Consider the following 25,352-nt stretch of genomic DNA (forward strand, 5'->3'; position numbering starts at 1 on the left):
TGGTTTCTACCTCTGAATTTGACTCCTCTCAGTACCTCGTATAAATGAATCATACAGTGTTTGTCCTTTTGTGACTGGCTCATTTCACTTGGCATAATGTCCTCAAGGTTCATCCATGTTGTAGCATGGGTCAGCATTTCCTTCCTTTTTAAGGCTTTAAGCCTGAATAATATTCCACTGTATGTTTTTATAGCACATTTTGTTTACCCATTAATGTGTTGATGGAAAGATTTGTTGCTTCTATCTTTGGCTGTTGTGAATAATGCTGCTATGAACATGGACGTGCAAATAACCTGTTCTAGCCCCTGTTTTCAGTTCTTTTGAGTGTATACTCAGAAGTAGAGTTGCTAGATCATATGATAATTCTACTTTAGTTTTCTGAGCGACAGCATACTGTTTTCCATAGGGGCTGCACCATATTGCACTCCCACCAACAGTACACAGGAGCTCTAATTTCTCTGCATCCACACCAACACCTGTTATGTTGTTTTGTTTTTTAAAATAGTAACCATCCTAATGTATGTGATGTGTTTTTCCCCCACTGGCTTTTACTATTTCCAGTGTCATTTTTCAGGATTAAAAAAAATGCTTCAATCTGTTTCTGAAATTTCTACTATGTTCCACTGGTCTGTTTTTCTATCCCTGAATCAATACAGCACTGTGTTAATTACTGTACCTTTCTAACAATCTAGTTGTCTCTAGTAGGGCAAGACTTTTTCAAAATTTAATATAAATGTTGGAATTAGTCAAGTTCTGTGAGAAATACTGTTGGTTAGTTATTAGAATTATATTTATAGATTAATTGTTGGAGACTTGATATCCTAATAATAGTGAATGTTCCTATCCATGAATAAGATATAGCATGTCACTTATTTTGGTCTTCTTTCATTTTTTGGTAATTTTCCTCATAAATATAATATATTTACAGTTGGCCCTTGAACAACACAGGGGTTAGGAGCACTGACCCCATGCAGTCGAAAATCCACACATAACTTTACAGTTGGCCCTGTATATTTGCAGTTCTGCATCTGTGGATTCAACCAACCATGGATCATGTAGTACTATAATATACATTTACTGAAAAAAATCCACGTATAAGTGAACCCCTGCAGTTCAAACCTGTGTTGTTCAAGAGTCAACTGTATTACTTTTCATAATGTAATATATTTTGTAATTTTCCTCATAAGTGTATTTTGTAATTTTCCTCACAAATGGTCTGTTCATTTATACAGTGATTAGGAATAAATTTAACAAATAAGGAATTTGCAGGGTTGGGGGATTTTGGTTATCAGTTCAATTCTTTTCAGTTTCTCTCTTGAATATGTTTTCGTAATTCACATTTTTGTTGAAATTTTCCCACTAAAATTTTCAAATGTATTGGCATACTTTTTTTCTCATAGTAGTCTCATGGCTTTAAAATCTTTATCTTGGTTATGCCCCATGTAAAATCTTTATATTATTTGGTTTCTTTCCTTTACTTGTGATCATTTTGGCCCAAGGTGTGTCTATTAGTCTCTTCAAAGAATCAACTTTTGATTTTGTTGGTCACCTCTACTGATCTTGTTTTTCTACTTTTGCTAAAGTCTTTTCTTCATTATATGCCTCATTCTGCTTTCTTTGGGTTTACTTTGGTTTTTTCCCTAACTTCTTTTTTTTATTTTTTATTTTTATTTATTTATTTATTTTGATAGCACTCCAGTTTATTTATTTATTTATTTTTGGCTGTGTTGGGTCTTCGTTTCTGTGCGAGGGCTTTCTCTAGTTGTGGCAAGCGGTGCGGAGGCCACTCTTCATCACGGTGCACGGCCCTTTCACTATCGCGGCCCCTCCCGTTGCAGGGCACAGGCTCCAGACGCGCATGCTCAGCAGCCGTGGCTCACGGGCCCAGTTGCTCCGTGGCACGTGGGATCTTCCCAGACCAGGGCTCGAACCCGTGTCCCCTGCATCGGCAGGCAGACTCTCAACCACTGTGCCACCAGGGAAGCCCTTCCCTAACTTCTTGATTTGTACTTTCAAAGCACTATTTTCAGTCATTTTAAAATAAACATTTTAACCATAATTTCTCCCTTTAAGTATAACTTTTCTGTATCCAATGTGTATCTTGATATTGTAGTACTTTCATTGTAATCTAGTTCTAAATACATCATCATTTCCACATTAATTTTATTAGAGTCAACTTCTGTTTCATATAGATGTTCCAAGATTTTTATCTGATTTATTGATGGATTATTTATTGCAGAACTTGAATGGAAGCTAGCAGAAGTTGGAGCAATACAGACTGATTTGGAAGAAAACCCCAAAAAAGTCATTGTAGATGTGATGGTATCTTCAATTAGAAACACTTCTATTTATGATGACACTAATAGTTCAAACAGTGATAATGATGATACCAAATAGAAATATTTAATAAATAGCTTTAAAGTGTTTATATATGGAATATTTTATTTGCCACTGCCTTTATAATCAAAGATCAGAAAATTCATAAATAAATTTCTTTTCTTTTTTGTATTAGAATTATAGCTTATATGTCATTATAAAACTTTCAGGTATTTTAGAATATTCATTGCCTCCAACAAAACTAGAATTTGTACTGAACCCTAAATATTTTTTTGTGATTTATCCTTTTTCGGGTCCTTATTGGACAAAAACAAAAATATTACAAGTCCTCTGTGTTGCCTGCTCACTTCCAAAGAGGCCTATGGGTAAAAATGATGAAAGAGAACCATGAAATTTCATTTAATTTACTTCAATCAATATTAAAGTCTATTATTTAGGGGCTTTGAATGAAAATACTTAAATTTATGACCATACGACTTTTCTTTGAAATCTCTTACCTATTAAAAAAATTAACCAATCAATAGAAAAAATGCAATTTAAAGATTCTGAAAAGTACACAAGAAACTTCTCCACTCATTATTGTAGTTTTTAATAGTTGTTCTATTATTAAGTTAGAAAATATTGACTTACTAAGTATACTCACTCACAGTTAGGCTACAGAATCATTAGAACTGTATGACATTGTAAGTCATACAATGTAAGTTTCTAAATCATGAGGAGAAGTGAGAAAAATATATTGTGAGGCTTACCTATGTTTTAATAGTAATCACAGAAGAATTCATCATGAGAAAATATGTAATACGAGGACACTGAAGAAGACCTGCAGGATGTTTTATCTTGGCTTAATAATTAACACCACTTTTAGAGAAAATGGTGTTAAATCCAGCATGTAATAATAGTTCAATAACAGATTTTATTCTTCTACTATTTTTGTATTGATGACCCATCATTCTGATTATGGATATTCACTGATGTCTGTGAGAGAATCTAGACTTTAAATGATTAGATTACAAAAATAAATTGGTGAGAATTGAGGCAGTTTAACACGGAATCAGAAAAGGCTCTTTGCTGTTCTTGGGGGTGAGTTGGGATCACAGAGGCTGCAGAGAATGATGAAGTAGAGGAAAGTTAAATACAGATTGAGTAAGGTAATGATAATTTATTTCACCAGATAAGGTAAAATCAAATGATCTAACTTTGGAAAGAATCAGGAAGACCCCTTCTGAGATAGCAAAGAAAGGTTTTGAAAATATACATATTGGGATGAAGGGAAGGAAAGTTGGGAGTTGCACACAGTAGTCTTTATTATAGCATTATGCACACATATCAGAGACATAATTACCTATAAGATCCAACTCCTGAAATTCTCTAACAAATGGATGGAAAAATTCCTATTGAGGATAAAACAGTTGTGGAAATTAAGGGAAAAGCCATATTATCATAAAGTTAAAATGTAACTTTAATGCCGTCTAATACATATAAGTATAAACATTATTTTCCTTCCAATTGAAACTAAATGCAAAAGGTTCCCCTAAATGTAATCTTTTTTTAGTAAATCCATATTTTCCTATTTCCATTTTTAAGTTAAAATTAACAGAGGAAGTACTAAAACTATTTAAGATGTCTGAATAAAAAGATCCATATTTCTTTTAACTCTTAACTCAAATCCACCAGGTGGCAGTAGTTTTTACATACAAGCACAGTTCATGAAAACTTTAACATTTGTAAAATTCATAAAATTATAGCATGTTAGAGGTGGCTGGTTTTGATTCCAGCCTCAGCCTTTTTCAAGTAATGCGCACACACACACACACACACACACACACACACACAAATACATTCTTCTAGCAAGTACTCGTGCTTGCCAATATAGGTCGGTACTATTTCATACCCTACTTCATTTATACATTCTCACTTAAGTAGGGTATAAATAATTGTTAGAATGTGGGGGAATTATTTAATATTGTGTTTCCCATTTTATTGAATGAATTGTTATTTGCTGGGATAAACACTTAAAAGGTTTTTTGAAATTGCCAATATTCAAACATTTTTGACCTACAAAAATGGATATTTCATATAGCCAACCTAATATTTTTCTCTATTCCTTGCTGCCAACCATGCTGTACTGAAACTCCCTTCCCTACTTTATAGTGTCTCTTATTGGTCAAAGTGTGGTCCTAGAATCAGCAGCAGCCCCAGGGAGCTTGTTAGAAATGCAATCTCTGGCCCCATCCCAGACTAGCTGAATTGGAATTTTTGTGTTAATGAGATCCTCAGTTGATTAAGCTGCACTAGTTAGCAAGTCCCCTAAAGACATCTTGAACATATTCTTTAACTCTTCTCTCACACTTTTGGTTATGAAAAGTCTGTCTGGTTTAAAACTCCAATCTCAGTTCCCAGGCAAGTGTTCTCTGGCTGAACTTATGACTCAGGAACTCTGAAGATGGAAGGTGGAGTTTGTTTTTAGCCAATTACTTCCCTCTCTTTTCAAGGTCCATTCTCTGTGGTTTGGGGACTGGGAGGGAGATTAAGGAAGAAAGGGATAAGTTTCTCTTAACTGGGTAAATACAATCCATATTGCATCAAAATGTTCACTCTTTAATGGGCACATTGAGTTCTAGAAACTCAGAGGCAGCCTCTCCACTGCATGGTTCCTTGATACGGGCGATCAGTCTGCAGCTCTTTCTCTTTTGATCTCTCTCAGTTCCCACTCCCAGAAGTATACCAGCCTCTTGCTGCTAGAATTTCTTTTCCCCTTAGGTGTCAAGATGTTTCAAACCTGGACGGCACTTTCTCCACAGCACTGATGGACCCTGTAGAAATTTACATATCCTTGCCATGCCAAATTGTAGGAGTTACATTATTCCAGCCAACTTCCTGGCTAGCTGTTTCTCTCCAAGTCTCTATCCTCCTGTTCATGTAGTTGGATGCAGAGCATATCAACAATCTGCAAGAGATGAGATGCCAGTCTCTTCTTACAGTCACTGCAGTTTCTCTAGCTGATTCTGTTGGAGCCTTGTTCACTTAACTTAGAGTGGGGTGGGGAATAAATGGGAAATGAAAAGCCACAGTGCTCTCCAGGAACCTCGTAAGACATGGCTCCAATGATTCTCTCATCCTCCTCTTCTCATGTGTTCTGCTTATATGCCTGAAAGTGGGAGTGGGAGGTTTTGACCATGTTAGGTCCAGTTTTGTCCAGCTTGTAGTCTTGGCTGAAGGAGTAAGTATGTGGGTCCAAATGTAAGCAGCTATTTAGAGGGTGAGTACTTCATGTTCTTTGTTGCCTATTTTGGACCTCATTCAGCAGCCTCTCATACAGGTGTTAGCTGTGTCTATTACAGTGTTATATATTCTTGTGGGTCCTCAAATACTCAATTACTAACACAGTACTAGTGTTTCACTAACCATTTTCAGTTTATCTCTCCTTTGTACTTTAATACACATTGCTAAGTTTACCTCCTGACAAGACTATAATCTGCCTACAGTCATAATTTGGAATATAAGAATGATCCTAAAAATCTTCTAGCATGTTTTAACTTCCATCTCATTCATTCATTCCTTCAATCATTCATTTAACTCAAGCATTGAAATGGATGCTGCATGTACAGTGGTGAAGAAAACACATGGTTCTTTTGCCTCCTGGAATTTACCATGTAGTGGTGACAGGGGGAAGATAGTTAATAGGTAAGAAAACAAATATCAAAAAAAGCACAGTAATAGAGAACAACTGTGGGTACTATGTGCGGGGGGCAGGTGAGAGGTAGGAGGGAGACCTCTTAAATAGGGTAGGTAGATCTTTGAGACATGAAGATTGAGTAGGAACCAGCCAGGAGAAAAGGTAGGAGGGTGGTCCAGGCAAGGGCACAGCATGTACCAAAGTCTGAGAATACACAGCGGTTAGCAAGGAACTGGAAGTGTTACAGGAAAAGAAAATGGTAGGACATGAGGTTGGAGAGGTAGCAGGGGCTAGATCAAAGAGGTTATTATGGCCACAATCAGGAATTTGGATATAATGGGAAACAATAAGGATTTTAAGTAGGAACATGTGATTTTATTTATATTTTTAAAAGAATATTCTGGCTGCTCTGTGGAGAAGAGATTGAAGGGAGCATCTAAGATATCTGAGACAGTCAAGAGGAGACATCAGATAGACAATTGGATATGTGTTTGCAACCCAAAGGAGAGGTGTAGGCTGGAGTTGCAAATCTATGAGTTGTTTCAACCATTCCTAGGGTTTCAACAACAAATCATAAAAATCTAAAACCACCCATCCTTATCACCTAACCTTTCTGCAGTAGTTTGTAAGTTACACTTGATCATCACAATTCTGAGATGCTTTTCTTCTCACTTTACAGATAAATACCCTGATGCTCAGAGAAATTACTTAACTTGCTCAGTGTCTCTTAGTAAGTATTAGTCAGGATTTAAGCCTAGACTTTTGATTACAAAGTTTATAATACCACCTCATATTATTGACTTCCCTCTATTTTAAAGGCTCTAGAAAGGATAAGAGTAATTGATTAAACCATGAAGGATTCTTAAAAAAAAAAAAAAAACCCTAACAGTATATTCCCTATTATGCATATCAAACTTCCCATGTTCTAATTCACCTTAAACTATAGTGGTAAAACTAGGAATGTCAAGGAAAGGATGGATGAGAGAGGTATTATGAAAGAACAGAAAGGACATAAGGACACAGGGAACTAGGGGAAGAAATTGAGCAAGAGATCTAAGACCTACACAAAAAGGAACATCATTAATAATAGCCAATGTGGGATTTCTTATGTACCAGGTAGTACCACACACACACACACACACACACACACACACGCACACACACACACTCTATATTCTTTATCTTCTCTCAATTATCCTATGAGACAGGATTATTATTATCCTTTATTTACAGATGAGGAAAGTGAAGAACAGAGAAATAACTTACTCAGAGTCATGCAGATATTAAGTATTGGGGCTGGAATAAATCCTGGCCTTTAATTCCCTATTCTGTACTCTTAGCCACTAAGCTATATTGCCTCCATCAAGACATCAACTGTGGAGATCAGCTGGGAAGGGAGTTGGAAATGCTCAGTTTAAATTATAGCAAGGTGGACAAGAAGAAATGAACAATATTTGAATTACATAAATTGTGTTTAAGGAGAGGATTTAGGCTGGGGGACAATTTAGGGTCTATGAAACTATGAGGTAGGATTTTTCTTTTAGGGAAAAGTGGAGTCTGGCAGTTGGAAATGTGATTAAAAATATACAGTTTCGTCTTGGAGAGAATATGGGTAGAAAGATAACTTGTGAACTGAGCCACGGGAAATGGCTGAGTGGTGGCAGAGGACTGAGCAGAAAAACGGGATTATCAACAGGTCTTGGTAAATGATTAAATACATAAAGTAAGAGAGGAAGGAGTCAAAGATGAACATGATATATTCCTAGTGAGTAAGAGGACAATGGAACCATTAAAAAGGGCAAAGGTATTTTTGAAGATATGTGGTTCTAGATGATGCAGAATATGAGATCACTTTCTCTAGAATAAAATCCAAACATCCACATCCTAGGAAAAGCGTTCAAACCCTCTTGTCGAGTTGAAACCTTCCTTATCAGTATTATTAATTTTGCCTCCTCTCTTGCTACCAGTATGTTAGGACTCATGATCGCAAGTGACAGAAAACTTCTCATTGGTTTAAGCAATAAATACGTGAAAGAATTTATTGAGTAACTTAGCTGAAATTTCCAGAATTATCTAGTCCACAATGGATTCAGGGCATCAAACATGTCTCCAGGCCAAATCTCCATTTTTGAATCTGCTTTCTTCCATGTTGCCTTCTTTCTCAGAATCTGTGAGTGGGAAGATGGCTTCAGGCTTCCATTTTTCCAGACTTAAATCCATTGGAAAAGAGAGATCACTCTTCTTAGTAAGTCTAACCTAAGGCAGAGGATTAACTCAAATATGTTTTCCTCTGGAGTCCTGCCCCAGCCATATGGTCTGAGAGTGAAGAAAGGATAGTTCTCCAAAGGAAATGATCAGATTAGGGAAAGACTGCTAAGCAGGAAAAAAAATGTCTACTAAAATCCTGTCATATGATGACTCCATCATGCTTTCCCACTGTCGACAGAAAAATCCTCAGGTGAATGATCAGGGATCTGAGTAAGTTCCTCGATTCTGATGTTCCTTTTCTCTTGAGTACACTGCAAGAATTTGAAATGTTTACTGAGATGAATGTTACCTTGAAGGAAGGATTTTATAGTCACAACAGTTGTTTATGTTTTGAAACAAGAAAATGGCTTCTATTTCAAACCCCAAGGACATTCATTAAAATATGAAAACTATTAGGAATTAGGAAAGTAAAAGATCTCTTTTCCAATAATTTTCAACTACTGAAATGTGCTTTCCCTTGTGAACCAAGTGTGTCTTAACCATCGAGGGAAGTAATTTCCCCCTAGATAAGGGGGAGATATTCACACGTTTTTCTAACATGGGAAGCAGTGCAAATTAGGGTCCTGGTTTATCCCCACTGCTTCATCTCCCATCTTCCTTTATACTGTCACCTGGCCTTTAGGGCCAAGTAAACTCCAAAGGAGCACATCCATACCTTCTTTCTTTCTTACTTACTTACTTACTTACTTACTTACTTACTTATTTATTTATGGCTGTGTTGGGTCTTCGTTTCTGTGCGAGGGCTTTCTCTAGTTGTAGCAAGTGGGGGCCCCTCTTCATCGCGGTGCGCGGGCCTCTCACTATCGCGGCCTGTTTTGTTGCGGAGCACAGGCTCCAGACGCGCAGGCTCAGTAGTTGTGGCTCACGGGCCCAGTTGCTCCGCGGCATGTGGGATCTTCCCAGACCAGGGCTCGAACCCATGTCCCCTGCATTGGCAGGCAGATTCTCAACCACTGCGCCACCGGGGAAGCCCCATCCATACCTTCTTTGGCTTCCCTTCTCCAGCCAAGGATTCATGTCCGGTCTCCCCAGGCCTACCCTCCAATAAGAAGCAACTAAAGCAGTGCACCTGCAGGAGAGGGGAAGGGAAGAGTCTGGAGATACAGTCACCTTCACAAATCCCCTCTTCCAGTCCAAGGAGACAAAACGCAAGTGATACCATTGGAAGGGGAAAAAAGTCTTTCGCCCGCTAACACCCGAAAATTTTTTCCTGGCGTTGGCAAAATGATTTGCTTTTCAAGAGAGAGAGGGTCCGCTTTTTGGCCTCTGCATCCCTCATACAAGAAACTCTCCTTTCTTTCCTCCTCCTCGCTCCTCGAATCCAGGGTGAAAACCAAAGCCGCCCTGAGCCAAAGTTAACACTCCCGGGTTCGGCCGCACCCTCAGCCGACCAGGCCCCGCCTCCCCTGCTTTCCAGTAACCGGTGCGGGGAAGGAGCGCCAGGGAGATCTCGGTTTTCCTGCACGGCCGGCGGCGGCCGCGGATCGCGCAAACGCGCGGCCCAAGGGAGCGGGAGTCTCCTCCGGCGCCCGGGAACCCCTTCGCAGCTCAGGGCTGCCTAACGGAGCAAGTCGCATGCGCACCGAGACGCGCCAGGGAAAGGGAGAGTGAGGGGAGGGGCGAACGCAGAGCACCCGCCGTCGGAGCCCGAGGGGAGGGGAGGAGGGGGGGGGGGGTCACTGATGACGCATGCGCCGAGAAGGAGTGCAATCACAGCCTCGGCTTGCGGCGACCGGCTTAAAAAAGGAAACACCCGAGACCGAGAGGGCGAAGGAAATCTGGCCGCCGACGCGTGCGCGCTCCCGGTGAGTGGCGCCCCACCGGGTGGGCCTGGGGCTTGACGTCCGCCGGTAGGCTTGCCTGGGCGGCGCATGCGTGCTACCGGTGCTGGTGGAGGAGGGGAAGGAAAGGGAGGGGGAGGAGGAGCGGGAGGCAGTCGCGGTGAATTGCTTGGGGGTGGGTGGGGGGCGCCGCTCAGCCGCAGGTACTGCCTGAGCTGGGAGCCACGGCGTCTTCCGGGCTCAGCCGGGTTAGCTGTTCCGAGTCACCGCAGCTAGGCTCCAGGGTGGGGGAGGGAAGAAGCCGGAGCCGCCGCAAGCCACACGGTGAGGGCGCGGGGAAGGGGAGGGAGCGGGGGGCGGTGTGTACGGGGCCGGGGGGCGGCGGCCAGGGGAGGGGCGGGCGGGTGCTGAAGCCCAAGTTTTGCCCGTCGCCCTAGTGTGTCTTTTCTCGGGAGTTGGGGCGGAGGCCCGCCGCGGTTGAGGGGCCCTCCGGAAAAGCTGGGGTTACCTGCGGGGCAGGGGCGGGATTGGGGTGCACGGCGGGGCCGGGTAGCTGGAGCGCGCTCTTGGGCTGGGGCCGATTCGAGCGGCAGAGCGGCCGGGAAAGCCGGAGACCGGGTGCGGAGAGGGCTTTCGCTGGGGACCCGTTAGGCCTTGTGACCCACTTTATTCCTGTCACAACTCGGGCACGTTTGGAGCGGAGCCCAATGGGGCGCCAGGACGGCCAGCTCCTCCGGGGAACCCCCGCCCTCCCGGCCCTCGGCCCTCGCGCCGCGGTCCGCAGTCCGTGCGGCGGCCACCGCCGCCCGTGGGCTGGTTCCGTCAGTGGTCGCGGTTCCGGGGCTCGGTCCCCGGGGAGCGCGCGGCTCCGCGCGTCCGACTCGAGCGACTGCGCGGGTTCGAGGGTGCCCCGCGCGACGCCGCTCCTCCTTCCTTCCGTCCACCCGCGCCCGCCTGCTCCCTGTCACCGCGGCAGCTGGCTCTTCTAGCTGCCTTCCCGCCGGCGAAGCCGGAGTCTCTAGCTAGTCCTGGAGCTCTGGCCCCAGGAGTGTAGTTTCCAACGCGTAGCGCCGCAGAGCTTATATTCTTGAGTGCGTTTTCGCCGGTGTAGAAGTCGTCCTGTTAGTAATAGTGAGCAGAATCCTGAAAGGTAAAAGCCTCGGCCTCTGACCTGGCAAATGAAAGATCGAATCAGGTGGCGGTTTCTTGCTATCAGAATGCCACGCTCTACGACTTTAAGCCTTTCTAACCTTAAAAAAAAAAAAAAGAAAAAGAAAAAAACCAATGTCTTCTTTTACAGTGAAAGAAAAGCCCAAGAAGTAAAGAAACTTTTACAGTAATTGTTGATTTGGCTATTATGCTGATCCCCCTAATCAAAAAAAGGTAATTTCACTTGAAGTCTGCATTCTAATTTGTAGCTTCATTTTAAGTGATAAGAGGAGAAAATTGTGCGGCGTTTTCCCTCTACCCGGTTGAAAAATAAACGTTCTAAAAAGGATAAAATTTAGGTAATGAGTTGCTTTCTCTGTTTTAAAATCTTTGGGGGGGGGGGAGGGAAGAAATTAACTCAGGTGTTAAGTAGTTGACTGAACAGAATGTCATTAAAGGTTAGCCTGAAGAAGATAGATGAAAGTTGTGGTAGAACTAGTCATGCTCAGCTGTGAAAAGAAGAATGAGGAAGCTTTCTGTGTAATGACATGGAAAGATCTCCAAAATATGTTATAAAGTGAAAAAAAGCAAGATGTAGGACAGTGTGAATAATGTGCTACTTTGTGTGTTAAGGGGGCACCCGTGGAATAAGAATACAGATTTGTGTTTGTTTTTCTAAGTACAAAGAAAGTCTGGAGGGATAGTGGAAAACTAACAATGATGGGGCAGAGGGAAAAGTAGCCTGATGAGGGGATAGTGGGAAATGACATGCACACTGTATGTCCTTTTATTTTAAAATATTTGTGACTATATTATGGGTTTATAAACTAGATTAAACAGAGTTCTCCTCTCCAAAATAATTTGCTATGTGGTTTTTTTGTTGCTTGTCTTTCCTTCCTAATTTATGGTAATTTTGACATTTTCAATATGGTTTCTTTTAATTTTCTTTAGGAAAATGAACTAAAATTGAAAGAAAGTTTAGGATAAGTTTGGCTATCTATACTTCAGTTTTTAAGAGGCTGAGGTCACCAGTTTAACTCTTAAAGATGTTTAGTCTTATTTTGCTTTGCTAAAATATATGACGTTATTTACATTTGGCATTATGGCTGGATTATGCCGTTTTCAGAGCATAGTTTGTCCTCCCTTCCTTTCTTCCCCAGGAATCGTAGTTGTATAAAATTTTACTTTTACTTATTTTAACTCCAAAGTTGTCATGACAAATAGTTGGAGAATATGAACGCTCCATTAAAATGATAAAAGAATTGATTGTCCAGGTAGTTTGCTTTTCAGATTGGAAAATGCTTTTCTCAAGGCAATCAGACATGAACCTCAGTGACATGTAAATTTATATTTGTATATATGTATATAGTACTACTTATGGAAAATTAAACCGATAGTCAATGATCTGTTGGTGCAAAACACTAAAAACTTTTTACGACTTATGGATTGTTATAAGCAGTATGTAATTTTGGGGGGTGGGTACTCAAAATTCCTCTGGTGGCTAATGTTGTATAATCAAAAGTAGTGAATGTTGAGTGACAGTTGCTATGGGCATTTTTGTTATGTTACCAGCATTCCTTTTTATTTTGTAGGATAGGATAATTGTGTTATTTCTGTTTGGTCTGTAGGTCTCTAGTAGCCAAACTTCTGCAAATGGCATTTATTTTTCGTTTGAATTCCATGTGGGTCTATTCAGTCTTTTTGAAAAAACAGAATCGCGTTTCAAAATTTTACTTAAAATTTTGTTTTTAACATTATAGAAGTAAGTCAATGTTCATGAAAAATTAAAACAATACAGTGTATATATAATAAGAGAAAACGCCGTTTGCACACTTGCACTTTATGTCACATCTCTCCCCAGAGATAACTGCTGCTAACACTGTTATATAACCTTCCAGTTCTTTTTTTCTGTGCATTTACAAACATAGACTTTTCAATCTTTAAAATAGAATTATATTGATTGATCGTCTACTTTACCAGTTTGCCTCTACTGTGGGCTGTTACTAACCCACAGGACAGGGAAATGACCTGGAGTATGTGAGAAAGTTTAACATGTAGTATACACCTTAGGACACTCTCATCTTTTCACTTGTGAGGGGCTGGTTGGTTTGGGGTACATTTACAGAGTTTGTAGTGAGGTCTTAACTGGTGTGAGATTTATGTGATGTAGATTGAATTCACCTGTAAGACATAGATTCCATGGCTTTTATAGGACTCTTTAGGGTCCACATTCTAGCGTTTTCTTTGGGTTTTGACCTGGTCAGTAGCTCACAGGTTAAGCTTTGATTTTATTCTGTACTTGCAGACCACTAGAAAGCCCCTTAGATTACATCAGCCTCTCCTGGTCCTCTGAAGTGAACCTAGGCAGGCTTTGTCCTTAACTAAGAGACATTGATTGACTTGGATGGAATCCAGCCTTGGATGGAATCCAGCCTTTGAAGCAGAAAGGGGAGAAGAGGCATTTTGGTCTGGTTTGTGCTTTACTGACAGCAGACAAGTTGCATGCATACTTCCACTCAGAGAGAACATTGCCCTTCTAATAGTTCCAGAGGTGGTGGTTTTTTTTGTTTTGTTTTGTTTTGTTTTTTTAAACCAAGCTGCGAATAATTAGCAAGACTTAATTCTTTTTAGGTGATAGAAAGTTGAGTATTAGTCAAGACACTTTACTAAGCTATGTGAGATACATAGAAAGATGCAGTATAATTGACCCTGCCCTCAGTGGGTTTGAAATCTAGTATGGTTAAAAGAGCATGTATGTAATGATTATAACACAAGATAGGAAATGATAGATTCCAGAAGAAAAACATACATGAGGTTTGTAAGGGTAAGACTGTTTCTAGCTTTTTATTTTTGTGGGCATGGAGTTTGGAGGGAGAGTAGATATCTCAACGTTTTAAATAGTTAAGAAAGGATAGAACAAACTTATAAAGCTCAAATCTTAGCTCTTAAGGGGTAAGGAAGTAAGGAGTTAAATTGCATCCTCATAGCAGGCACTTATGAACACTAATTGATAGTTTATTTTTGTTTGTTTGCTTTTTACTCTCTCCCACTGGAAAGAACCATTTGATGTTTTATTTGATCATTATAATACAGCCTCTCTTAGATTTCAGGATTTTAGAATAGGAGGTTTAATTCTGCCAGTTAACTGTTGTCTACCATCTAATATGTCAGGCAGTGTTAGTATTAAAAGTAAGTTGTTTTTCCTATCATGTTTTTTTCCTTCAAAGCACATATTTAATGTCCCCTCTCCCCCACATTTTTACTTCTGGTGCTGTGTCAAATAAAATATTTATTTGCTGTACGTATTTTAAACTATGAAAGCAAACAACAATATGGGGAAAACTCAGAGTTCCACAGCAAAACTACCTTTTGTTGTTTGTGTCTCTTTCCAGTTCTTTGCAGATGCATAAAGTAAAAAAATAATTTTAAAGTGTAGTTTCTTGTAAGCATTGTACCAGTGGACATTGTATTTTCTCCTTTTCTGAGTCTAAAATTCTAGATGGAGTTGTATGAATTATAGAATACATTTTAAGTGTCAGAGCAATTTAATTCTTGCTAATTGACTGCGATTTTTATAATGGCATTTATATTTGTAGGTTGCTTTACAACCATTTGTTACTTATTTTTATAGCTCTGTTAGGTATAACTCCTGTGAATTAGGTGGGTAAGAGATTGCTGTTTTTCTCCATGTTTTTGATTATATGAATGTTAAATTACCTAAACTCCCATAAGTATAGTGTCAACTTTGAGTTATTAGTTATTTTAGATGTGTATTTCATAAAGATGTAAGTCTATTTATTATTTTAAGTCTTAGAAGTCTACAGAAAAATCACTTGTAAAAAATAAATTTTTATGTATTATTTTTGACTTTCATAGGATACTGTTTTAGAATGTGATTTACCTTTTATTTTTCAGAAATATTTTTTCATTTTTATATTAATAAGATCCAAGGATAAGACAAAAATTCCGATCTTTTTCAAAGAGGGCACATTTAATCAGATATGTACTAATTCCCATCCAAAATAGTAGAAAATGAAAATACAGATTGATTCATGTTCAAAATTTTGTGTTTAAAAAATAAAACACAAATAGGTGTTGCAACAATGAGAGTTAAACCATATACCTTGCTAAGAATTTATCATTTGCATTAAAATATGGCTGTAACGTAAATAGCTTATTTCTTTCTTAATCTCTTTCCCCCCAGTTATAAAAATAGTGTATCCCTAATGTAGAAAACTTGGGAAACATGCAGAGCATGAATTAAATTTTGAAAACACCACTGGAATTCTCACAACCACGAAACGCCATTGTTAACCTTCTGAAATATCTTCTCCCTGTGTTTTGCTTAGCCACATCACATGTCTATAAGTGTACATATACTTACAGACATCACATGTACACTTATAGACATGTGATGTTTACAAAATGGTCTCATAATGCGTCCACTGTTGTGCAAACTATTCTATTCATTTAACAGTGAATCTTGAACATTCTTATGTCAGTATTTTTCTACAACATTATTATTTTTAATAGCTATGTGATACCCTCATTTATGTTTGTGTAATAATTTACTTACTGGTCTATTTATGTTGGATGCAAGTTTTCAGTTTTTAAAATTATAAACAATGGGACTCCCCTAGCAGTCCAGTGGGCAAGACTCTGTGCTTCCACTGCAGAGGGCGTGGGTTTGATCCCTCATCGGGGAACTAAGATCCCGCATGCCCCATGGAGCAGCCAAATAATAAATAAATAAATAAATACTTTAAAAAATTATAAAAAAATGGTCACTTTTAGAAGTGACAGCATTAGTCATCCGGTAGAGTCGGTACTTAAAAAAATTTCAATAGAATAGTCTTCAGAAGAATTAGAATTCAAGTAGAATTATACTGAATTTGTATTAATGTTGAGATTAAACAGAAATCTTGTGCTTTTTGTTGAAAAAATATGCCAGAAGCATACGATAAATTATCTAATATTGATTAATAATAATGAAGACTCCAAGATTTTTATAATGGTATATTTTCTTTCTAAGGTAGGTTTAACTTTGAATTGTATTAAAGTAACTTTGCATTTCATGAGCATACATGATTTGGATAGCAGTGCTCTTGAATAAGCCTTCAAATAAGGTAGGAATCTTTGAAGCAGTCTGCACACACTCAATTAAAATTTAAGCTGTAACATTTTTTACAACAGAACAGAGAGTTTGTTTGATTGCTCCAAAAAACTTCCTTAAAAGGAAAGTCTGAATACCAAGAAAGAATACTTTCACCCAAAGAATTGACATTACCTGTGTATAGGACTTCTGTGAAATTTTATTCAACTCTTAGGTATCTATATCCTTCAGTTTAAATCGGGGAGAAAAACTGTTAAGTTAAACTGTTTTCAGGGGAAAATAGATATGATCTTAAAGTTTAATGCAGTAGTTTTAAGGTGTCTTCTGTTGCCTGTTTTTGGAAGTTACATATTTTATCAGGTTCCTATGACTATTACTTTTTAAAAATTTTTATTGGAGTATAGTTGATTTATAATGTCGTGCTAGTTTCTGCTATACAGCAAAGTGAATCAGTTATACATACACATATATACACTCTTTTTTAGATTCTTTTCCCATATAAGTCATTACAGAGTATTGAGTAGAGTTACAGTAGGTCCTTATTAGTCATCTATTTTATATATAATAGTGTGTATATGTCAATCGCACTCTCCCAGTTTATCTCTCTTCCTAGCCGCCCCCCCCCCCCACCCTCTGGTAACCATAAGTTTGTTTTCTACATCTATAACTCTTATTTCTGTTTTGTAGATCAGTTCATTTGAACCATTTTTTAGATTCCACATATAAGGGATATCATATGATATTTGTCTTTCTTTGACTTATTTCACTCAGTATGACAATCTCTAGGTCCATCCATGTTGCTGTAAATGGCATTATTTCGACCTTTTTTATGGCTGATATTCCATTATGTATATGTACCACATCTTCTTTATCCATTCATCTGTCGATGGACATTTAGGTTGCTTACATGTCCTGGCTATTGTAAATAGTGCTGCAATGAACATTGGGGTGCATGTATCTTTTCAAATTATGATTTTCTCTGGATATATGCCCAGGAGTGGGATTGCAGGATCATATGGTAGTTCTATTTTTAGTTTTTTTAAGGAACCTCCATACTGTTCTCTGTAGTGGCTGGACCAGTTTACATTCCCACCAAAAGTGTAGGAGGGTTCCCTTTTCTCCACACCCTCTCCAGCATTTACTGTTTGTAGAGTTTTTGATGATGGCCATTCTGACTGGTGTGAGGTGATACCTCATTGTAGTTTTGATTTGCATTTCTCTAATAATTAGTGATGTTGAGCATCCTTTCATGTGCCTCTTGGCCATCTGTGTGTCTTCTTTGGAAAAATGTCCATTTAGGTCTTCTGCCCATTTTTTGATTGGGTTGTTTGTTTTTTTGAGCTGCATGAGCTGTTTGTGTTTTTGGAGATTAATGCCTTGTCAGTTGCTTCATTTGCATGAGGGTTGTCTTTTCATTTTGTTTATGGTTTCCTTTGCTGTGCAAAAGCTTTTAAGTTTAATTAGGTCCCATTTGTTTATTTTTGTTTTTTTTTCTTTCATTACTCTAGGAGGTGGATTGAAAAAGATCTTGCTGCAATTTATGTCAGAGAGTGTTCTGCCTATCTCTATGACATAAATCACAGCAAGATCCTTTTTTGACCCACCTCCTAGAGAAAGGGAAATAAAAACAAAAATAAACAAATGGGACCTAAGGAAACTTTAAAAGCTTTAGGAAACCATAAACAAGGCGAAAAGACAACCCTCAGAATGGGATAAAATATTTGCAAACGAAGCAACTGACAAAGGATTAATCTCCAAACTATGCAAGCAGCTCATGCAGCTCAATGTCAAAAAAAAACCCAATCCAAAAATGGGCAGAAGACCTAAATAGACATTTCTCCAAAGAAGATATACAGATTGCCAACAAACACATGAAAGGATGCTCAACATCACTAATCATCAGAGAAATGCAAATCAAAACTACAGTGCGGTATCACCTCACAGCAGTCAGAATGTCCATCATCAAAATATCTACAAACAATAATGCTGGAGAGGGTGTGGAGAAAAGGGAACCCTCTTGCCCTGTTGGTGGGAATGTAAATTGGTAAAGCCACTGTGGAGAACAGTATGGAGGTTCCTTAAAAAACTAAAAATAGAACTACCATATGACTCAGCAATCCCACTACTGGGCACATACCCTGAGAAAACCATAATTCAAAAAGCGTCATGTACCACAATGTTCATTGCAGCACTGTTTACAATAGCCAGGACATGGAAGCAACCTAAGTGTCCATCGACAGATGAATGGATAAAGAAGATGTGGCACATATATACAATGCAGTATTACTCAGCCATAAAAAGAAACGAAATTGAGTTATTTGTCGTGAGGTGGATGGACCTAGAGTCTGTTATACAAAATGAAGCAAGTCATAGAGAGAAAAACAAATACTGTATGCTAACACATATATATGGAATCTAAAAAAAAAAAAAAAAAGGTTCTGAAGAACTTAGGGGCAGGACAGGAATAAAGACTCAGACATACAGAATGGACTTGAGGACATGGGGAGGGGGAAGGGTAAGCTGAGACGAAGTGAGAGAGTGGCATGGACATATATACACTACCAAATGTAAAATAGATAGCTAGTGGGAAGCAGCCGCATAGCACAGGGAGATCAGCTTGGTGCTTTGTGACCACCTAGAGGGGTGGGAGAGGGAGCGTGGGAGGGAGATGCAAGAGGGAGGGGATATGGGGATATATGTATACGTATAGCTGATTCACTTTGTGATACAGCAGAAACTAACACCCTTGAAAAGCAATTATACTCCAATAAAGATGTTAAAAAAAAAAAAAAAGTGTTCTGCCTATGTTTTCCTCTAAGAGTCTTATGGTATCTGGTCTTCCATTTAGGTCTTTAATCCATTTTGAATTTATTTTTGTGTATGGTGTTACGGTATGACTATTACTTTTGATAGCGACTGCTTTTTGCTTTTTGCTTTTTTGTCATGAAAATAGGAAATTTTGGGGTGTTTATTTTTTCCATTTATTTATTATCAGTGACATGATCAGATTACTAAAATATCTGGTTTTATTCTAAATAAAGCTTATTATTACCTGAAATTTAGTAACGAAGACAGCAAACTACTTTAAAGGTCTTAGTTACATTTACAGCATGGTATAGGGATGAAGAGTGCACAGCTGTATAGCTAGCCTGCTTGGCATTTACATCCTGGTTTTATTGCTAGTGATTGGACAAATATTACCTCAATTTCTCATCTGTAAAATGAAGATAATACTAGTTCATAATATTATGTGAGAATTAAACAACATGTGCAAAGTAATTAGAATAATGAGTGTTTATCACATAGTTAATTGTTCAGTAAATGTTAGCTGTTATTATTTCTGTTGCTTTGTTACTTTCATAGTGTGTACCATACATGGCTCTTATCATTTTTTGGAGGGGAGTTCCAATTTCAATAAGTTGCTTAGAGTTTTGTATCTACATAGAGAGTTTGGGAGTACTTGACCTTTTTATGTGACTCAGAACAATGAAAAAGTTATTAGAAGATGTTGCCAAGGTGCGTGGTGTTGCATATTTCTTTGAGATACTTTTGCCAAATCAATTTATGGAAAACCGGTGACTGTTATTTTCTATGTCGAAACTTAAATTTTAGTTGAAACAATATTAGAAGTTATTTAGGAAAAAACCCACAAATTAAAATGAAATAAGTTAGAACTCAAATTTTATTTTACAACTTTAACTTACGTAGTTCTATAGAAATTTCACAAAATTTTATTAGAAGCGAGAAGAGAAATGAGAGAAACATTAGTTAATGGAAAATGCTATTTCCAACTCTTACATGGTAATTTTTGTCTCCATCAGAAATGGTGATGATATAATATATCTGTAATTACAAAGGTGTCTGTTTCACCAGTAGTTTATTGTATGAAACAGGTTTACATTGTTTAGCTTCTGTTTAGACTTGATCACATTCTTATATTTTTTTTTAAGTCTCTTACTTCTGTTGGGGCTGATCATTATTAAAACTTAAGACATTTTTCTTTTGAAAATAGTTTTTTGTTTTTTATAAAAATGAGTCTTGTTCCTTGGGAAAGAGTTAAAGTACCAAAAACTACAAAGAAAATCTATGATGAAAAAAAATCACCCAAAATCTCAGGGATAAAGCTCTGTTAATATTTTTTTCAGCATTTTCTAAGGCAGTTGGGATGGGTGTGGGTGTGCGTGTGTATGTATGTACATGTACATGTTACAATTTTATAGCAAGTGGAATATATGCAGTTTTATAAACTGCTTTTTTCCTCTCATCATGTTTTCTGTATATCTTTACTTGTAATGTTTTCATTATTTTTATCTAGTCTTAGTCTTTTACTTTGTTTTCAGTTGACCCTTGAGCATTGCGGCAGTTAGGGGCACTAACCTTCTGTGTGGTTGAAAAGGTCGAAAATCTATGTATAACTTATAGTGGGTCCCTCCATGGTTCATCCATATATGCAGTTCCTCAGTGTTCAGGGTTCCGCATGCTTTAATTCAACCAACTACGGATCGTTTATTACTGAAGTATTGGGTTGGCCAAAAAGTTTGCTTGATTTTAAGTAAAAATAAAAGATGTATTTCATTTTCACCAAGAAATTTATTGAACAACGTAATCATTAACCGAACGAACTTTTTGGGGAACCCAATATTTACTACTGGAAAAAAATCTGTGTACAGGTGGACCTGTGGAGTTCAAACCTGTGTTGTTCAAGGGTCAACTGAAATTCATTTACATTTTTGCTGATAATAGCCAAGTTTGTAACCACCATCAACTTTGACTTTTCTTTGAGTCATCTGTTTTGCATTCCTTTTTATTCCTCCTATTTTGCTCTTTTTTTGGTGTTAATCTAATTATTTTTCCTGTTTTTCCTCCTATTAATTTGTTAGTTATATATTCTTTCATTATACCTTTAGTGGGTATTCTAGAGGTTAAAACAAGCATACTTGACTTACAATACAAATTACTTATGATACAGATAATACAAATTATTACTTTTACCATTCCCCAATAATGACAGCTTCTTACACATTAACTCATACTCCAACCTTTTTGCATTGTTACTATTCTGTATTTTATTTATACATATTTTAAACTCCACAAGATAGTATGGTTTTGGACAGTCAATTTTTGTTCATGTTTACCCTTTCCAGGGTTCTTCCTTCCTGCATTTCTGTTTCTGTCTGGGATCATTTTCCTTCTGTCTGAATAACTTCCTTTAGTAGTATGTATTTTAATACCGACCTACCTACTGACAGTGAATTTTTCCATTTTTGTTTATCTGAAAACATCTTAATTTCACCTTTTTAAAATTAATTTATTTATTTTTGGCTGTGTTGGGTCTTTGTTTCTGTGTGAGGGCTTTCTCTAGTTGTGGCAAGCAGGGGCCACTCTTCATCGCGGTGCGCGGGCCTCTCACTATCGCGGCCTCTCTTGTTGCGGAGCACAGGCTCCAGACGCGCAGGCTCAGTAGTTGTGGCTCACGGGCCTAGTTGCCCCGCGGCATGTGGGATCTTCCCAGACCCGGGCTCGAACCCATGTCCCCTGCATTAGCAGGCAGATTCTCAACCACTGCGCCACCAGGGAAGCCCCTTCACCTTTTTTTGAGTTATATTTTCACTGGGTATAGAATTCTATGTCAGTAGTTATTTCATTGTCTTATGGCTTTCTGTTAAAGTCTTATTGAAGGTAATGTGTCAGCTTATAGTCTTGCTAATAATTCTTTTGTTTTTTTCAAAAGACTTCTCAAAATGCCTTCCTTCTCTGTCATAGTTTTTTAGCAGTTTGACTATGATGTGTTGAGTTGTGTTTTTCTTTGTATTTGCTCTTTGTTCATAGAGCTTTTTTGAATCTGTAGCTTGGTGCTTTTAGTTTTGGAAAGTTCTCTGTCATTATGTCTTCAATTATTGCTTCTGCCCCCTCCTCCTTTATGGATTTTAATTTAAACATTTATTACACCCTGTCATCATGTTTCACATTTCTCTTAAAAATTTTTTCTCTATATATTTCAGTTTGGGTATCTTACAATGACCTATCTTATAGTATACCAACAACTATCTTATTTTTTCTCCAAGCCAATCTATTGTGTTCTTAATTTTACATTGAAACTTTGAATTCTAAAACATCCATTTGATCCTATTTTATACATTTTTAATAGACTTCAAGTCTCTTGAACATACTGATTATAATTATTTAAATGCTTGTCTATTAATTTCAGTAACTGCATCATCAACCATTGGTCTACTTATATTGTTCTGTTGTTTTTCATGTGGTTGTGTTGTTCTGTCACTTCATATGTTGCTAGGTTTTTCAAAGAACTTGTCCATTTCATCTAGGTTGTTGAATTAGTAAAGTTGTTTATAATATTCTCTTATCCTTTAAATAGCTATAGAATATATCATGAGTCTAGTATCTGTATAATCTGCAGAGATTTGGTGTCACTCCTGATACTGGGAAATTGTGTCTTCTCTCTTTTTTCCCTGATCAGTCTGGCTTGAGATTTATTAATTTTATTAAGATTCTCAAAGGATCAGCTTTTGGTTTAACTGATTTCCTCTAGTTCTCCAGTTTTTTGTTTCCTTATTTGGACTCTGATCTTTATTAATTCCTTTCTTTAACTTACTTTAGGTTTGTTTTCTTTTTCTAGTTTCTTAAGGTAGAAGCTGAGGTCATTAATTTGTGACCTTTTTCCCCACTATATGTGTGCTACAAATTTCCCTCTAAATATTGCTTACAAATTTTAATATATATATTTGTTTTTCATTTTCATCCAGTTCAGAGTACTTTTTAATTTACTTTTTGATGTCTTCTTTGGCCTTGAGATTATTTAGAAGTATATTATTTAGTTTCCAAGAATTTGAGGGTTTTCCAGAGATCTGTCTGTTATTTTAAAGTTAATTCTCTTGTGGTGAGAGAATATACTTTTATGACTTGGATCCTTTTAAATATATTGATTTGTTTTATGGCCCAGAATATGATCTGTCTTAGTAAATGCTCCATGTGCACTTGAAAAGAATGTGGATTCTGTTGTTGGGTGGAGTGTTCTGTAAATATCAATTAGGTCAAGTTGGTTGATTGTTTTTTTTTATGTCTTGTAATTTTTGATTGAATGCCAGACATCGTGAATTAAAAAACAAAATAAAGCAAGCATCACCAAGTATGTTCTGCCAGAGGGTGTTTACCTTTTCTTCTAGGCAGATAGACTAGGGAGCCAGTCACCTTAATTTATACAGAGGCTAGGTTGTTATTTGAGTAGTTTGGTGGTATTCTTCTTCTTTCCTTTATTTGTAGGGTGTGGTTTTCCAGGACTTTCATTTCAAAGCCTTTCATTTCGTTTCAAAGGGTCTTTATCCCCTTAGCAGAGCCAAAGGTGGAAAATTTCACTTTGCTTTTCAAAGTTTTTCAATTATTATTTAGCCGCTTACCCTGTATTGTTTTAAAATTAAGCAAATGTCCTGTGAGAGATATTGGCCTTGAGCTTGAGGTCCCTGCAGTTTGCCGTTTTTGTTACTCCAGCCTTGTGTGAACACCGAAAGCACTCCTGGTTTCTTGGTTCCTCAGCAGCAACGTTTTGTACAGTCCAAATCTCAAGTTTTCAGCCTTCACCCTCAGCCCATAATCTGGAAATACCCCCAGGGAAAGCAACTGCAGATCATCTAAACACCTTTAAAAGATTCCCCCTTCCCTGGAGTGGTAGACCTTCTTGTCCCCCATGTTTTAAAGACATCTATACGCTGCCTTTAAAAATATGTTTTTTTGTAATTTATTTAGCTTTTCTAGTTGTTCTCAAGAAGAATGTTGACCTGCTGCAAACTGTTTCATCCTACTTGGGTGTGGACAACTCCCTACTGGTTTTTAGAAGCTTCACATAATACTCAATTTTCCTGAGCAATTTTGTATTAAGTTATTCTTTTGGGTTTTGGGTAGTTGGGTTTTAGTTTTGACCTAGTATACTTTCTAAAAATCAGATTTATTGAGGTATAATTTATATATGTTAAAACTCATCCATTGTAAGTATACATGTTGAATTTTGACGGATGTATACATTTTTGTAACCACTACCACAATCAAGATACAGAAAATTCCTATCAACCTGAAAAGTTCTCTCTCCCTGGCAACCACCAATCTGTTTTCTGTTAATAGAATTTCGCCTTTTATACAGTATGATATAAATGGGATACTACAGTATATGGTCTTTGGGGTCTAGCTTGCACTTAGCATAATGCTTTTGATACTCATCTGTGTTAGTAGTTTTCTCTTTTTATTTCTGAATACTTTTCCATTGTATGAGATATGGCATAGTTTGTTTATAATTATTAGTTGTTGGACCTTTGGATTGCTTCCAGTTTTTGGCTATTATAAACAAAACTGCTAAACATTTGTGGACATGTGTTTTCATTTCACTTGAGCAGATATGTAGGAATAGAATTGCTGGGCTGTATGGTAATTATATGTTTAACTTCATAAGACACTGATGAACTGTTTTCTAAAGTGGTTTTACCATTTTACATTCCCTTCAGCAATGTGAGATTTTCAGTTGGTCTGCATTCTTGCTAACACTTGGTATTGTCGCGTTTTTGAATTTCTGCCATTCTAGTGGGTATGTAATGTTATATCTCATTGTGGTTTTAATTTGCATTTCCCTAATGACATGATATTGAGCATGTTTATGTGTGCTTATTGGTCATTCATATATTTTCTTTTGTGAGGTGTCTCCTCAGATCTTTTGCCCATTAAAAAAATTGGGTTGTTTGCTTATTTACTGAGATGTAAGAGGTTTGTTTTTGTTTTTGTAAATATATTCTGATATGAGGCTTTTATCAGTTATTAGAATTGTGAAAATTTGATCTCCCAATCTATGGCTGCCCTTTATATTTTCTTAATGGTATCTGAAGAGCAAAGTTTTAAATTTTGATGAAATCAAATTGATTAATTCTTTTATGCTTCATATTTTTGTGTCCTAAGAACTGTTTGTCTACTTTAAAGTATATGTTTCATTTCAGTTGATTTTTATATATGATATGAAAAAGGGTTGAGA

General features: G+C 37.6%; 2 protein-coding genes and 1 long non-coding RNA gene across 26 annotated transcripts in view; 2 read left to right on the top strand and 1 right to left on the bottom strand.

The window, feature by feature from the left end:
* Window positions 1-7,935, top strand: part of PDCL2 (phosducin like 2) — a 47,653-nt gene extending 39,718 nt beyond the window's left edge. Inside the window, exon 6 of the mRNA XM_082390291.1 lies at window positions 2,240-7,935. Coding sequence (XP_082246417.1) covers window positions 2,240-2,397 — 158 coding nt within the window. The 3' untranslated portion in view covers window positions 2,398-7,935. The remainder of the gene's footprint in view (window positions 1-2,239) is intronic.
* Window positions 7,936-8,025: 90 nt separating this feature from the next.
* LOC309627960 lies at window positions 8,026-9,815 on the bottom strand. Its single transcript, XR_014244062.1, has 2 exons — window positions 9,264-9,815; window positions 8,026-8,936 (listed from the first exon to the last, which is right to left on the bottom strand). It is a non-coding gene; the product is annotated as an uncharacterized lncRNA (long non-coding RNA).
* A 108-nt stretch (window positions 9,816-9,923) lies between these two features.
* Window positions 9,924-25,352, top strand: part of CLOCK (clock circadian regulator) — a 130,318-nt gene continuing 114,889 nt past the window's right edge. For 9 of the 24 annotated variants that reach the window (XM_082390164.1, XM_082390149.1, XM_082390167.1 and 6 more), the window contains exon 1: window positions 10,610-11,445. The gene's annotated coding sequence lies outside the window, so the exon portion shown is untranslated. Of the gene's footprint in view, window positions 10,087-10,229; window positions 10,387-10,608; window positions 11,446-25,352 lie in introns of those variants that run through there. The other 15 variants (XM_082390165.1, XM_082390162.1, XM_082390154.1 and 12 more) reach the window with 8 other exon arrangements.

The sequence above is a fragment of the Balaenoptera borealis genome (assembly GCF_965194805.1).
Source record: "Balaenoptera borealis genome assembly, chromosome: 4".
NCBI lineage: Eukaryota > Metazoa > Chordata > Mammalia > Artiodactyla > Balaenopteridae > Balaenoptera > Balaenoptera borealis.